Source organism: Camelus ferus, chromosome 28 (genome assembly GCF_009834535.1).
Source record: "Camelus ferus isolate YT-003-E chromosome 28, BCGSAC_Cfer_1.0, whole genome shotgun sequence".
Classification (NCBI taxonomy): domain Eukaryota; kingdom Metazoa; phylum Chordata; class Mammalia; order Artiodactyla; family Camelidae; genus Camelus; species Camelus ferus.
Window position 1 is genome coordinate 6,550,667 of NC_045723.1, and position 17,151 is coordinate 6,567,817.

The 17,151-nt window shown below is 41.7% G+C and overlaps 1 protein-coding gene across 1 annotated transcript in view; it reads right to left on the reverse strand.

Annotated features, from left to right (window-relative positions):
* The window catches only part of RMND5A (required for meiotic nuclear division 5 homolog A), a 48,529-nt gene that overhangs the window by 29,793 nt on the left and 1,585 nt on the right, over positions 1-17,151 (reverse strand). Inside the window, exon 2 of the mRNA XM_032469695.1 lies at positions 1,623-1,765. Within this exon, the coding sequence (XP_032325586.1) occupies positions 1,623-1,765 (143 nt within the window). The remainder of the gene's footprint in view (positions 1-1,622; positions 1,766-17,151) is intronic.

Here is a 17,151-nt window from a genome sequence, read left to right on the forward strand (position 1 = left end):
TGAATCAGAAAAATCTAGAATCCAGGTCACCTACAACCTAAACTACTTTCAAAGGAACATACAACTACCAAAAATAAAATTATTTTATAAAGCTCTTATAACTTTGAAGTTCATGAAAAAATGTCCTCAAAATAAACAAGTGAAGTATTTAATTAGCAACATTCACCTTAAACACATCCTCACCAAAAAAGCCAGAATGTAGAGGACTCATTATGTGTCCCCTTGTTAGCCATTCTCAAAAAGATACTTTCATTTCTAGCACCAAATATGTTTAAATGTTTTGTCTCAAAGATTAGCCAAAATACCTGACAACCCTTATAAATATTTGTAAAGACTTGCTAGACCAGGAGGAAGACATGTTTAGCAAGTCACCAGTAGCCAGGGAGTGAAGAGGGTTCTGATGACAATGCAAAGCCCTTGAATTATCTGCCCAAACGCTCCAGACCCTGGGGACCAGCAGCCCACACCACTGAGGTACGATTCCTGAGGCCCCCTTACCTGCTCCCAGAGCAGGGATCTTTTCTCAGATACTTTCTCTGACTGGCTGCTGTGAAAGCTTCAGCTGTTCTCACTGGCATGGCATCTTCTGGTCCCTCTGTCCCCAGGCTCTGTCCTAACTGCAGGCAGCCTGGTGGTCAAGCAATCACTAAATGGGATGGTCACTATCAGCCACCAAAATCTGAAGCTTCCTAAACACCAGCAGGAGTTACTTCACCCTAAAGAAATGTACCCATGAGTTAGAGCCACTCTCTGGCTTCCATGACTTTCTATGTATATTATAGCTAATGTTTTCATGCATACAGATGAAACAGCTCGTAAGACTGGTTTTACTACAAAGAATTCTCCCCAAAAGTTCTCCTTACCCTCCCGGAAGTTTACAATGTGTGAACAAAAATGTCCGTAACAAAAAGGACAAACTCCCCTATGGCTGAAACAGTCAGAGGTATCACACAGTGACCTGCGGCCACTTCTCTTAGGCCCCGCTAAGACTATGAACTCCAAGGGCAAAACTGGCCCAGTGCTAAAAATGGTAACTGCTTATAAGGAAACCACTAAGTCAAAGATTGAAGAGATGTCACAAGATTCACCCCCCACCAGTGACTGGTCTTGCTGGCGAGCAACCCACCCGCTCACGCAGAAAGCAACGCTGGAGAACGGGGCGAGCGCGCCCACAGGAAGACAAGTTCGGACGATGCAGGGGGACGGATGCGAGGGTCTTATCCTACTCATCCCGTAACAGAGGCAGAGTCACAGCCAGGGGATTACTCAGGAAGCAGGAAAAGTTACTTCTATAAACAAACTCCCTTCCAGTAAGTTAAAATTTCTTTGGAAATTTACTCATCATGACACGAGAAGCGGTAGTCATACATGCAAATGAGTGAAAAAAACAAGGCTATAAAAAAAGAAGGCTTTTTCGTTAGCTTTTATTTTTGCTTTTTTAAATAATAGCAACGGGAAACTTTACGAATGACATAGTAAAATCAGATCTGCAACAGCTACTGAAAGCAAGGATGAAAGGACCAGAGTAAAACAGCCCGAGAAAGCTAATGTCATTGGAGCGGTGACAGGAGATGAAGGATGACGACGCTAACGCGTCCTGAACACCCCATCCAACAACGTACCTTATCAATGGCTTTTCCAACCCGAGAAACGCTGCTGTGGATGTCTTTGTGGTCTGAGGCCAACTTCTGGACGGTATCCTTTATTCTTTTGCAGCACTGTGTCAAAACAAGTGAAAGTGTCCCTGACAACTCAGCATCCTGGCCTATAAAAGAGAAAGAAAGGAAGAAGACTGGTTATTCACAAAAGCAAACCCCAAGATGGCAAGTTTCAAACTGGCCCGATGGAACACGAAAGATGGAGGGAAAATGAAGAAAACGTGTCTGCTTTGAAACACATGGTCACACAGATATTATCTTTCAAGTGAATAGTAGGAAAGATATTTTAATTTTTTTACTGTTTGAATTAAATTCAAAATTTTTACTATGAAATACATCACTTTTGTAATTACTAAAATCTGAATAGACTGAATAATACGGCTGAGGCATTTTCCAGGAAATATGTCTAAGTGAATAAACTCACTTATTGCATACACTTAAACTTTTTAATTCATTCTCAATCATTACTAAATTTCCTAAAGAGAGAGAAGTCTAAATGGTTTCTCTTCTACATAAAGAAGAAAAAACAAACTTCTTTGGATACCATGATGAAAACAGTGAACCTAAAAGGGAAGTTATCATACCCCACCTGTAAGCAACAGCGAGCCACCGTTACCAGTCAGGGTGGTGGGAACTCTCCAGAAATCCACGTTCCCAGAAGCCAGCCAAGGGCCAATCTTGTGAGCAGCCTTTCTAAGGATTAAGTCTCAGGCCTGCTCGCGAGGTTGGCCCCTGGCTGGCCTCTGGGAGTTCAGATTGCAGGAGAGTTCCTATCCCTCTAACCGGTTAAGAACGGCCCACTGTGCCCAACCTGTCTGTATAACGCGGCTTACGGTGAAACGCTTTTCTTCCGGGAGTCTGGGATTTTGGTACCTGCTAGACAGACGGTGCCTCTGTGACCTGTCCCCCAGTAACACCTGAGTAATACGATGTCTCTGGGATGAGGCCCAAGAATCTCAACAAGAATAAGCCCAAATGCACAGCAGCTCTAGGACGTTCATTCGTGCAACAACGATTTATTGAGCGTTGAATTAGGTGACAGGCATAGCAGCGTCCAGGCAAAAATCCCTGCCCTACAACTTACCTTCTAGTGCATGAGATAAACAACATGCAAAGTAAGTCAATTACTGCAGCATGACAAAAGATACATGCCCCCGGCTGAGGGGGACTGCAGAGCAAAACAAACGGGGCGTGCGTGTGGGCTGAGCAACTGCCATCTTGAACAGGTGGACATGACAGGCCTCACTGAGAAAGTGACATGTGGACAAAGACTGGAAAGAAGTGAGGGAATTAGCCACGGGGCTACTTTGGGGGTGAAGAGTGGCAGAATATGCCACTCCAAAATAGCTTCTTTGGTGTAAGGATTATTTTGAGCTGATTATTTTGAGAAACAGCAGACACAGAAGTTCTGAAAACTGAGCAGAAGTTACCCTCTTGTAAAGGAAATTTAAATTTATAAAATAAATCTCCACTTGTAAGGGTGTCTGCCTCTCCGTACCAGGAAGAGAAGGATGACTCCAAATCACAAGAAATTTTTATCAAAGGAGGAAGCGCAGACTTAGATCTCTATAACAAATGTTACTCGTTTACTTAGCTTTTCCTGGCAACCTCCCCATTACTAGCCTTCCCACACCCACCTTTCTTTGGTCTTTAGCTGAAGATATTTAAGCCTGAATTCTAGGCCACTTCTTTGAGTTACTCATTTCCCCCTGGGAATCCCCCACGTACACAAGAGGTATACCTGTTAAACTGCTTGTTTTTCTCTGGTTAATCAATCTTTCCTTACAGGGGTCTCAGCCAAGAACTCGCAAGGGTAGAAGAATTATTTTTCCTCCCCTACAGGGAAAAGAATGCCAAGCTGAGGGGACAAAGCCCTATTGCAGAAATACACCTAGACTATTCAAGGAATAGCAAAGAGGTCAGCGTGGCTAGAGTAGATTTCTGGCAAAGGAAAACAGGAGGGGAGGAAGTCCAGGAGATAATGAGGGTCCTGATCTTGCAGGGCCTTTTGGGGAATGCAAAGACTTTGCCTTTTACTTTGAGTGACAGGAATGTCCACTGTAAGGTTCTGAGTAGAACAGGTACATTATCTGACATAACATGTTAATAGTGTCATTCTGGCTGACAACAGGAGTACAAGAACAGACGCAAAGCAAGGAGACGAGTTAGGAGGCTGGGGCGGCAATTCAGATGAGGACAGCAGCTCAGCCCAGGGTGTCAGATGTGGAGGGAGTGAGAAGTGGTTGGATTCTGGATATATTCTGAGGGTAAAGACAACAGGATTTCCTGACTGGATATAAGGGAAGAAAAGGACTCACAGATGACTCCAAGGTTTTCAACCTGAGCCAACCAGAAAGTTGTCTTCAATTAAGATGAAAAAGATTAAAGGCTGAGCAGGTATGAAGAGGAGGGAGAGATTAAGAGTTCAGTGTGGGGCTGGTTAAAGCTGAGATGTTGAATAGTCAACAGTGACTAGGCAGCAGTCAGCTGGATACATACACCTGGAGTTCAAGAGCAAAGTCAGGGCTGGATACACAAATCTGTGAGTTACCGGCATGTGAACAATACTAAGTGAAGTCACCAAGAGTCAGTGCAGACACAAGGAAGTGGTAAAAGGAGGGAGTCCTGGCAACTCCAAGTTTATGAGACCAAGATGAAGTGGAACTGGAAACGGAGACTAACAGAGACTACTGAAACACTAACTGTGATGGAGGAGAAGCAAGGAAGTACGGTGTTGGGGAAGCCAAGTGAAGAAAATGTGTCAAGAAGGAGGGGGTGACTGTGTTAAATGTGCCATGCCAAGTAAGATGTAGACTGAAAACTGACCACTGATTCACAACATGGCAGTTATCAGTGACCATGATGAGAAAACAGTTTCTCTAGAGTTTCAAGAAAATAAATCTAGAAGTTTGTAGGCACCGTGAAGAGGGAACATAAGAAGTCTGGTTCAAAGACAACCACTGAGAAGCAAAAGGATAAGTAAACAAGACAGTGCCCATAGGGCACCCAACCCCATGTGGGGTGGCCCAAAGAGAAACTTGCCCTTATTTCTAAACACAATTGCTCAAAGCATGTATCAGGTGCTTCCAGCTTCTAATAACATAACTGAGACTAAAAGAAGACTTGGTAATCCAGGAAAATTCCAAAATCTGTCTAAAAGATGTTCCATATACACCTTGGGCCAAAAGAATCTAATTGCTTCAGTAGCTCTGCTCTGGTCATTTCTGGTCTTTCTGTATCTAAAGCTCATCTAACCTTGATGGCTTCATCTTCTCTATGAACTTCTCTGCCCATAGACTTACTCAGTCTTCTCAATTCCTAATGAATTCTGTTCTTTCCACCACTCTTCTGGCATGGAATCATTAACAATTTCATGTATCTGTGCCATCATCAGTCTCAAGCAGATGTAAGACACAAAGGGGAGACAAATTCTTCTTGTAAACTCTATACCTCACAGTCTTCTCATATGCCTTGCACGTCTGCAGGCACTTATAAGTATTTGGACTGATGGTAAATAAAACAAGGGGGAAAAAACAGTTAAAAAGAAAGTCATATTCAACAAATGGTGCCAGGATAACTAGCTATCCATACGCAAAGAATCATATATACTACAGACAAAAAGTAACTCGAAATGAAGACCTAAATGTAAGAGCTGAAACTATCAAATTCTTAGAAGAAAGTAGGTGTATTCTTGACCTTGGATTGGGCAATGGTTTCTTAGATATAACACCAAAAGCACAAGTAACCAACGAAAAAATGGGCAAAGGGTCAGAATAGACATTTTTTTCAAAGAAGCCAAAGATACACAAATAACCAGTAAGCACAGCAAAAGACGCTCAACATCATTCATCAACAAGGGAATGCAAATCAAAAGCAAAGTGAGAACCTACTTACCACCCACTGGGATAGCTATAATGAAAAAGATGGATGACAACAGTAAGCGTTGGCAAGGATGTGGAGAATTTAGACCCTCATACATTGCTGATGGAATGTAAAATGGTGCAACAGCTGTAGATAACATTCTCAGAAAGTTAAAGTTACCATGTGATCCAAGAATCTACACCTAGGTCTATACCCAAGAGAAATGAACACATACGGCCATACACAAACTTGTACGTGTCCATGGCAGCATTTAACAGCCAAAAAATGGAAACAATCTGAATGTCAAAATGATGAAAGGATAAACAAAATGTGGCAAATCCAGACAACAGGGTATTATTCAGCTATAAGAAGGAATGGGGGGAGGGTATAACTCAGTGGTAGAGCACATGCTTAGCATGCATAAGGTCCTGGTTTCAATCCCCAGTATCTCCTCTAAAAATGAAAATAAACCTAATTACCTCCCCTACTTTAAAAATAAAAAGGAATGAAGCATTGATACATACTACAACATGGATGAACCCTGAAAACATCATGTTAAGTGAAATAAGCCAGACACAAAAAAACCACTTATTGTGTGATTCTACATATATGAAATGCCCAGAACAGGCAAGTAGACTCATGGTTGCCAGGGGCTGGGGGGAAGGGTGGAATGGAGAGTGACTGTTAATGATATGAGGTTTCTTCTGGGAGTGATGAAAATGTTCTGGAGTTAGATAATGGTTATGGCTGCACAATTCTAAATATACTAAAAGCTAGTGAATTACACACTTTAAAAGGGTATGTGGTATGTGGTTGTGTCGTATATGAACTCAATTTAAAAAAAAAACCTAAAAAATGCAAACCGTAACTCCTACCCATCCAGACACGTTTGTTTCTACAGTCAGTAGACAACAAAGAAACAAAAGGTTAAGGAACAAAAAAGCAGAGCCCAAACCGGAGGAGGGAGGTCATATGGAATTTAAGAACTCAACTTCTATGCCCTAACCTCAAAATCCAATCCATTGATATTTTCGAATCGTAGCAACTTAGTCTGCTAAGTTTATGATATTAGTAACATAGGGTCAATTAATTAACTTTGAGAGAGTTCTCAGTATGCCCCAAGGAAAAATAATTTCTACAAAGTATTTGGAAGCACAAGAAAAGCATAATGGAAGAATCTGAACGGGAATCCTGGGAAAGCCCTTTTGAGAGAGAAAGATTCCACTAATGCATTTTCAAATGGACTCAGTGGAAAGCAGCCAAAAGTAAAAACAGGTTTGAAAACCACTATAACAACCAAACCGATTGAGACCAAACTTCTCAGTCTTAAAGGGAGAGTCCTAATGTTCTTTTGATTTGTCTGTCTAAAAAAAATTTTTTTTTAATTTAAAAAAATAAAAAACCCTGCTTCTAGGAGAACCATTCCATGAAAGAAATCTCGTCGGATTTGGTTCCTAGAAGTACAGCTGGGCAATTACGGTGACAGCCACCCTTCCCATAACTAAACCAGATCTGAAGGTGAGCACTGGAATCCAGGGTCACTTTTCATGCAGGATGAAGTCTCGTGCCAACTGTGTCTTGCAATGCAATCAACCTCCTGGGACCAAGCCCTCAAATATACAAGAAGGAAAGAAGTCATTCTGAGGCAGAGCTCATCACTTACAGTCACAAGTGCTTTTTTCCTCAAAGACTTTTTTTCAGAGCAGTTTTATGTTTACAAGAAAACTGACAGGGAGGTACTAAGAGTTCCCATATATAACTTGCCCCCACACATGGACAGCTTGAGAGCTCATTTCATTTTAGTCCATTGTCTGGATATAACCACACTTTATTTATCCATTCACCTACTGAAGGACACCTTGGTTGTTTCCAAGTTTTGGCAGTTATGAGTAAAGCTGCCATATCCAACCAAGTGCAGGTCTTTGTGTGGAAGTAAGTTTCAACTCTTCGGGTAAATATCAAGGAGCGCTGATTGCTGCATCTTATGGTAGGACTAATGCTTCATTTTGTGAGAACCTGCCACACTGTCTTCCAAAGTGGCTGTACCACAAAAGTACTTATTTTTTTAATTTAAGGTCACTTTTAGTATGATATCATTCAACAGTAAAATAATTAGCATGTCAATAAAGATTTTAAATCGAAGCAAAGAATTTACACACATGGTTGGTCAACGTTAAAGACAGTTTTTCTTTCAGTGCAATGGAATGGTATTCTAATAGAACTGAACCTTTTATAAACAAATTTTAAGCATGATATTCTCAGAAACTGGAAAAGTCATGGTCTCTCCAAAGTCAGTCATCTGCCAAACTAAATCTAACCTGCTGGAGTTAACTCCTAAACTGTTTCCACAGAGCCCAGCTAAGACTTCAAAATCTGCCCTCAGCTTCACTGCCCAGCCATTTCAGGGTTTACGTCCATTAGTTTCACAGAAACAGTAAACCAGAAAAATGTTTATTTGCATAGCTTCCTGTACTTCTCCATCGGGGTTTCACACTACATTGTAAATATCTGTCTATCCCCTCGTGAATTTACTTGAAGATAGGAAATATGATCCTTTCACCTCCACCGTTTATTTAGCATGGCAGCTGGCACATATTAGGTGTTCAATAACTATCTACTGAGTGAACAGAAAAATAACAGATTGTGTATTACAAATTCTCAATTTCAAGCCCAGCACTGGAGACTCTGGCGCCACCAACGCTGGGAACCCACATCCTCGCTGATCGCCTGCTCTCACAGGATGGTTTAGGTGTGCTACGCAACAGCATCACAGCCTAAATTTTCCAAACACCAAATAAGTGCGTCAGTCAATACACATACACAAGGTTTCAAATAAAACACATTCACAAAAGAGATCCCCAGTTACAAGTTCCTTCTCTTTTTCAAATACAAACACCCCTCCCCCCCCCCAAAAAAAACCCTTAAACTTGTAAAGACTTAAATAAGAGCTCACAGGATTGCGTCTTGAGCTAAGTTTATAAATATTACATTTGAGCAGTTCTGAGTTATTAAAAGTTAACTCCACTTTCACAAAATGGACAGAGATCTTAAATTGGGAACTAAGTGGAAGGCAGAAAGGCACCCAAGTTTTAATATAGATAAACAGAAAGAAATTCATTTAGTACACATAATCCCAAATGTACCTAAATGAAAACTCAGACCTCACAGAGCTACACTCCAGAATTCTAGATTAGTTTCTTTAAAAATAATTAAGATAGAAAAAAGTCAAAAGAAGGTTATAGAAGGAAAAAATTCTATACTAGCCCACTCTTATTTTTAAAAAATCTTAATACCATAATATAAACAAAATGAAACCAAAGACAAAACGGGAAAAAAACCAAAAACTAAGGTCAAAAAGGAGGGAAAAATTACGACATTAAGATTTAAGCTAAAGCTCTAAACATTCTCAGAAACAATGAACAATACATATATGTAAATTTTAAAAATATGCGCAGTATACTGTGTATATGTATTTACATGTAATATATTGCATATGTGCAGTCAAACAAATAATTCTACCTAATAAAACTGAAAGAGAAAAGATTCAATTAACATTTATGGAGTGCTCAATGCCTTGTGTCAGCCGTGTTCAGGGTACAGATTAAGTGTTCTAGACAGATTAAGAAATTTAGGATGGGAATAAAAGAAGAAGGATAAGAGTCTAAAATTGATTCTGAAGAAGTCATTGACTAGGTGAACATGAATGTGCTTACAAGACATAAAAACAGAAAACCTGGAATTTGTACATATGTACAAAGTAAAGGATAGTATTTGCTGATCAACGCCTGACCTTTCTGAACAGAATGGTCAGTTTACAGATAGGTGTTCTGATCCACGCTGCCCTAAATCACAGCCTAAAAACTGAGCACAAGAGAAAACAAAAGCACAAAGTCTACCTTTAGGACCTAAGTGACACAGTGCAGACTAACAGTGCTCCTGGAACTGAGCGCCAGACCAAAATGACTCGCCCAGGGAAGAAAGGGGAAGCTCTAAAGGAGACTGTGAGCTGTGAGCTAAGACCTGGCGAGTGAAGAGGAGGCGGATGCGGGCACAAATTTTTAAATGCCTGCTGACAGTGGAACTTTAGAGTCTGTTCACTGCCTTCAAATTCGAAATACAGAGAATCAATCTCTTGCCATCTCTTTATTTATCTCTGAAATGAATGGATGAATCAGATAGAGTTTCTTTTAGCATTCCAATGTGGGTTTCATATTTAAAAATCAAACTCGATTTTCTACCTTCCCCTCTCCTAAACTTCCTATTTTTTCCTGGCTCTATAATTGTCAACCGGTTACTCATGCTCAAAACCTTACATTAACCTTTGATTTTTCCAGCCTCTCTCTCCCAGTCTACACCAAGTCCTGGGAATCCTTCCCTAGGGAGACCCCAGGCATGGGTCTCTTTATACCTCTACCACCAAGACCCCAAAACAGGCCCCAAGTGTCATCAGATCTAGGCTGACACTGAACCGTAACTCGTCTTCCTGCCTCTAGTCAAACCTCACTCCCAACTCCAATAACCTAAATGCTAACTGGTCTCAGATCACGTCCCTGTCCCTTGTCTGTGCAATGCTCCCCCCAATCACTCAGTGTCTCCCCAGTCTGCCACCTTCCCTGAGAGCCATGACTCTGTGAAACCTGATTCCAATTTTAATTCTCTGATCCCGCTTCTCCCCACTTGGGTGCTTCACTGTTCCCAGGACGGCTCTTGTACCCTCACTCCTCTGCACCTTTGTTCTCGCCAACTCCTCTCCTGGCACCCCATCCAATCTTCCCACTCTCCACATTACTGAAACCTCCCACAGCCTGGAAGGGTCTCTCCCTGTCTCAAATGCCACCCTTCCTGTCGGTACCATCCAAACAGCCTATACATGTAACCTTGCATTGTTAAAAACAAACCAGGCTCGCCTCCCTAACCAGACAGAAAATTCTTAGAGCACAAGAACGGCTGCTTGTCCTCTGTGACTCCCACAAGCTCCAGCCCAGTTCCACGCATCAGCAGTGATTACCAACTACTGATCGAGTGCTCTAAGGGTCCACTGAAACGCCCCGCGTCCGGGTAGCTCTTTCTAAAGGCGCCTTCCCTCCCCATTCCTCTGAATGGCTAGCATTTATACCAAGCAGAAGCATGTTCTGCATCATACTGTGTACTGTCCCATGGCTTCTTCCCCTCTCAAATGCAAAAGTCTGGCCTCATTATCCAAATAAAGCTCCTTGAAGACTCTGTCTCTCATACTTTTTGAATATTCCTTAGGGTGTTAAGCAGCCCACTGGGCACAGAATGGTGGTAAATATATACCAGTAATAAAGATATCTAAATAGTCAAAGTGTCTCAGTTGAAACACTGCTTAACACTGCTTAAAGGTACAGACCTTAAAGAGAGCGAGTATGTCTTGTTTTACAGATTTCAAAGCCAGTTCATATTACCTGTTTAATTCCCGTAACTCCATGGTGTAAGTTATCAGTTTACTGAAGAGGAGAGAGGCTAAGCAAGATTGTGGAACCAGTTACACCACAGAACAAGGACTCAGATCCAGATCTCCTGAGCTACTGGACAAAACTCTGTTCTCCACCAGTGCAGACTCATCTTCTTAATCTCCTCAACGAGCCCCCACGCTCCTGGAGTCCTGAGGCCACGCATACAGTGTTTCTTTTTAAAGAAGCCTCTTCTTATCTCCTCCCAAATGCCTTCATAGAGCAAATAAGCTTTAAACCTACATGGATTCCAGATACAGAAAACTCGTCAAAGGTAACACACATGATAAGTGGAGAAAGACATGGCAACATGAGCCTTGAGGACTCCCCGGACAAGGTTCCCAAAGAACCATTCTGAGCTCAGCCATATAATCATGAAACCCAAATAGGGTGAAAGCATATTCGTAAAAGTTCAAGTTCTGCCAGATTCCAGTCTGTTCTCTGAGGCGTTAGACTATCAAGTAATGTAAGAGGAAGGCCAGAAGTTTCTGCCACTCTTCTGTAGACTCTTAAGATTCAAAGAAATGCCCAGTGGAGAGCATCACCTCCCTGGGATCTGGCAACTTCTGCGAGTTCCATGGTTACCATGGGGCTCAGCACACAGCTCAGGGCCAGGGCTCCCCACCATTCTCCCCTCAACTGCATTTGGGGTCAATTTCAAAGATTTTACAGATGAAGAAGCAGGGCCCAATTTTTTAATATCCCAAGTGAACAGTAGTTTGCATAAAACACCATTTTTACTGTTCTAACTACTAAGAGACTAAGACATGAAAACAATGGAAACTTCTCTATCAACTCTAGAATGACAGTATCACAGAAGTGTCGGCAAGCTTCTCCCTTACTGATATTATTATCCAGAGTTAGAAACTACTTAAGAGACAAAAAAACTTAGGAAAATGATTTTATTACACCAAGCATTAAAGCAATTTCAAGCAAGTTCCCAAAGGCAACATGAACCGAGTTGTATTTTCCAGCCTACAAAGTCGTACTAACAACTCAGTATTTCAATTATATGAACATTGCATTTAGGAGCTAAGGCAAAAGCTGGGAAATGAAGGTTGGGCTCGTCAAGAAAACATCTCAAAGAACAGTGCTACTGATGTAACTTGCAGCTGCTCAACTACAATAGACACCCAGCACTTCTGTCAGTTACAAGCCTTCCTTTCTAGAACTCTCTCCTCTATCTGAGCAACAGTGGCCCTGACCCTGGGTAAGCACAGCCCAAGGTGGCTCAATGGACTCCATGCCCCGGCCCCAGTTACTGATTCAGGGAGAGGCTTACGACTCAAACCAAGACAATTAAGATATTCCCCAGTAATTTTGATGGAAACACAGAAAACAGGCATGTTTCAGTGTCTGGGGTCACAAGCATTGTAAGGATGACATGAGTCCGCTGGCTGTCTTTACCTCCATGTGGAAAAAGCTCTGCTGAGAATGAAGCCAACCATGGAAAGCACAGCTGAGAGAGGAAGAGAACAAAACCAGTCCTCATGACACCCTGCGTCCCCGGAACCAGCTGGCCTAACCTCGGCCTATTTAGTTATGAGTCAACAAATTCCATTTTAATTAAAACTATTCTGCCACCTGCAACCAAAAGGATCCTGAGTAATATACTAGTCTGAATGAATAAGGTGCCAAGTAACAAAGAATTATCTCCTAAATGAGCCTGGGAAGAATTGGCTGGCAAAGTTAAACCTGCTTCTAAACCCAACTGGAAACACCAACACTAACCTATCATTATTCTCATCACCTATAAAATAGCCCAAGCAGCTTGCTGACTGGTCTATTCTAGAGAACTTGAGCAATGGCTGATGTTAATTCACTCAAACTTTTCTGACCTACTTGTCTGCTACCTTCCAGATGAGATGTTAAACGTACATATCAAATTTTATTCAATTCAAAACTTTAAAATCATTCTTCTCTCAAGAGTGTCTGGATAGTAATAATTAGCAAAAGTATGGTTAACAAATGGGAGGCCAGGCTATGCAGCCTACTCCCTGAACATCAAAGAACAAGACTGAATTAGTAAACAAGCCACTAGGCCACCAAACCCTGATCCCTTTACATTCATTCAACACAATGCATTCAGCACTGGTAGGCTCTGAAAAGCACAGAGAATTTACGTACATAAATAAACATACTTTTCAATATGTATTTAGTATTTACAACCCAAATTCTAGAATGGAAAGTTATATCAAACATGCAAACCCGGACCCTGGTTTTTGTCTACTGATGACAGTATCACAGAAATTAGTTAAAAACATGACCATCTAATTTGTTTTTTCTTTCATGTTTAATTACCTACTTCTCATTTGTCACCCTCAAATTTAACGACAACAAAAAAGGAAGCAATTCTGCAAATAGTAACTAAATCTCTTTGATTCACCAAGAGAGAAATCAAGGTAGAGGATCATGGTTTAAATGAGTTTTACTACTAGGAGTCAGACACCACACACACACACACACACACACACACACACACACACACACACACACACTTTTAGATGATATGTATGGATCATGCCCACGAATGAAGCTGTCTTTACTATCCTGCAAACTGAGATGATACTAAGCCTAAATCACAACAAGGACATGTCCAATGCTTCAGAGAAAAAATAAACAGTGATAAATTATCACTTCCCTGAATTCTCTTATTTCTTTCTGGAAACTAGCATCTTTGGCTGTGAGGTGGGTAACTTGGTGGTTCAGGAATAAGAAAGACTGAGAGGGAGAGTTTTTACTGGGTATCCTTTCTATCATTTGAATTTACACCATTTAAATGTACTGTCTAGTCAAAATCAATACAATTGTAAATTCAGAAAATTCCGTGAGAATCATTTTCAGAAACTATATTAAAACTCCCTTTAATAATAGCCTAAAAATAATAATTCTGTAAAATACTGTATACCCTTTACTCTTATGAAGATTGTAATTTCCCCAAGTACACTATATACCTGTCATAAAACTGTTACCCAGTTCTTTCAGCCTAATTTTCTATTACCAAATGTGAATTTATAATATCAGCAATACATGATATATAATTCTATGATCTCCTTTCCACCACGTAAGTGCTACTGAGAAACAAAACATAAATATCCTTGCCCAAAAAGGGCTAATAAACAATCACAAGTCAAATCACCAAAATGTATCCAAACTATTTATCTGTTAATCAGGGGCTGTCCAAAGTGTGGCTCCCATACCATCCATGTGAATGGTGACTTTAGCTGTATATGAAATAATATTTTAGTTATAACGTAACAGTGCCCTCCTCTTCCCTCAGAGCTGGGGAAATAAAGAGAACCTAAAGTTTCAACAAAATAATTACGGATAAGAATCAGAGCTCAGTACAATCCATGAACTTCTGACAACCAGCCATTTACCATGACCAGTTACCTCTAATCCGTTTGACCGTGGAATCCTCACTCTGACGGCTCTGGATCAGTCCCATCCTCCAAGCTACCACCCTAAGGTCTCCACGGCAGTTCCAAGGCCATGAAGAACTGACTCTACAGTCAGTCAGTCTCCAGGAAGAGAAGGAGACCGGGCTTCAGCAGAACGCCTTTTTAGTATTCTCCTAATTCTTTACTGCCTCTTGGAACTTCTGTTATCACTGTTGTCCCTGAAGCACCAAAACCCCCCAGACTGGCTATGACACCCAGTCAAAGCCTATACTTATCTCTCAGAGCCTTACACTATGAAATTATTCCTCTGCCACAGACCTGACACTCCCTTTAAAAAAAAAAATTTTTTTTTTCCTTTTCGAAGGCTGGACTTGCTGGATTAAACAGCAGAGCAAAAACTAATTCATTGGGTGTGAGTGATCATCCCACATCACCCTCATCCTCCCAAAGAGTGTCTGAATTAAGGAATTCATTATTTTAAAAGAAATGGTTAATTAGAGAAAGTTTATATGAAAGAATTTTAGGCCATATGGAGGCAAGATGAGAGCAGATGAGAGAGATCTGGGGGCTCATTTCCAGGCAAGCCCCCTCTGGGTGGTGTTCGCGATCTGGAGTAAGGGTGGTGAGAGTGGACCAGGGCTGTCAGTGGGCTAACACACTCCACTGACGTACAGTTTCCACCTCAAACCGCCCTAACCATCCTCATTTCGTAGAGCTATCTGCTCACAACTTTAGAAAAAATAAATTGAAACGTAAGAAAACGTAATTCAACCTTCCAAACTGAACTGCTCCCCTGACCCTCGCTAAAGGACACTTCTGCACCAGTCATTCATTCACCATCAGTACGGTGCAATGTTGGGGGATCTGTAGAGTCCCCGAGATTCTACTTTATTCATATCACATTCTTACAACAATAGCACCACAAATAAGCCCAGAGAACGAAATCCAAAGCCCTGGAAGAGCATCCCAACTGGAGCCCCTCCTCCAAGTCACAGGAGCCCACCAAGTCACTTGTCCAGTGAGGTACCCTCACAGCCCTGAAAACTTCCCTTTAAACTTCAATATGGAGTCCCAAATTCAGATGTCAGTACATATAACTTTGAGAAGAGTATATTTAAGAGTCAATGTAATACCCTCATTGCCTGCAGAGAACTTAATGAATTATCTGCTTTGAAAAATACCATAACCCAGAAACCAAACATGATGTCTGTCTTCATACAGAAGAACACCAGAAGGTGATTTTATTTTGGAAACTAGAGCTGGCACTTACGGCATTTTTCTTTGAAGTTTTATAGTTGTCTTTTGTCACTTAATCCTATTATTAAAGAATTAAAGAAAATCAAAAAGATACCAATATATGACTGCAATTAGGTAGACAAGAAGGTTAAAAAAAATAGGCTGAAAAGAGAACGCTTGCCAATTCACCACATGATGGCAAACATCCCTCAGACCATAAGTTCCTCGGAAAGTTCCCTGATACCAAGCAAAGAGGTTGAAAACAAATTCCTACTTCGGCAATTTCTCTAAAGTATTTTAAGTCCATCCTGGATGGGCCCCCAATCCCTTAAAACATGGCTCACAATCACATCCCCCTTCAATGAACATGGCCTCCCTCCCACCGAAGAAAGGGATCTGACTTTCCATCTTCGCTCTCTCTCTCTCAAGCTCTGCCTATCCGACCCGCTCAGTCCCTGACCAGGTCCCTAAGAAGGAAATGCTCTTCCACCTCTCCAAGTCTACAGCCTTCACTCATTCCCCTCCTTTCAGGCTTTAACAAGTCCAAGATTTCCTCTCCAGCTGAGAGGGGAGGAGGCACGCCTTCAGGCCCTGGACTCAGGCAGCACCTTACACCTCAATCTGCCTATTTTTAACTCCCAGTCGTCTAGTTTATTTTAACAATTCTATGCAAGCAAAGAAGATCACTGCCTCCCAAAAGCCAAATACCAGTTGACCAACCTCTTTTTCTACGCCCATCCTTCCTGTTTCTGCTGGCTCCTCCTGGCCCCCCAACTCTCCAGGGGGAGTTCAAGGCTGTGGTTAGACCCTACAGGCTTTCCTCCCTGCAGCCTAAGTGATCTTCTTCAGTCTCCTCTGTAGAAATGACACCAGGAAACCAGCTCAGACCTTACTTTCCTCCCAGACTTCATCTATGCATCTCCAGCCACAAGTAACATTAAGCTCTTGGTTTCATCTTCATTAGCCCTTCAGCTTCTCACTTGTCCAAAGCCAACCAAGTTCACCAGCACCTTCCCAGGAGTCCCAGCCCACTCTTCCTCTACTGCCTCTTCACTGGCAGCCAGCTAGGGCTGCTCATTTTTCCATATTCATATTCCAGTCCTCTCCCTACGACAGTCTCTGGTTTGCTTCTTCCCTAGAGTTCCAAAGTGACCATCATGTCCAGGATGAGATGTTCTAAGGCTCCCTCTCCCCATGGACCAGCACGAAGTCTCAACTCAAAGCAGTCTTGGAAAGGAAGGTGTCCAAGAAGGAAGGAGAGGAGGAGGGAAGCTCAGATAGTGCCACTGTCCTCCATCTCACCTGCCACAGTACCTACTTGTCACCCTAGCTACCAAACCTTCCTTTTCATAAATTTCCGATGAGCCTTCGGGTTGAGACGGCCCCCTCCAACCTCTCCAATGAATCCATTAAATAAAGTCTTTTACTTCTTGCTCATAAGGAATCACCATCGTAGACATTTTAATCTAAGGATACCAGTCCTTTAATGTTATTTTAAAAGACCAAACCAAAAACCCTTCC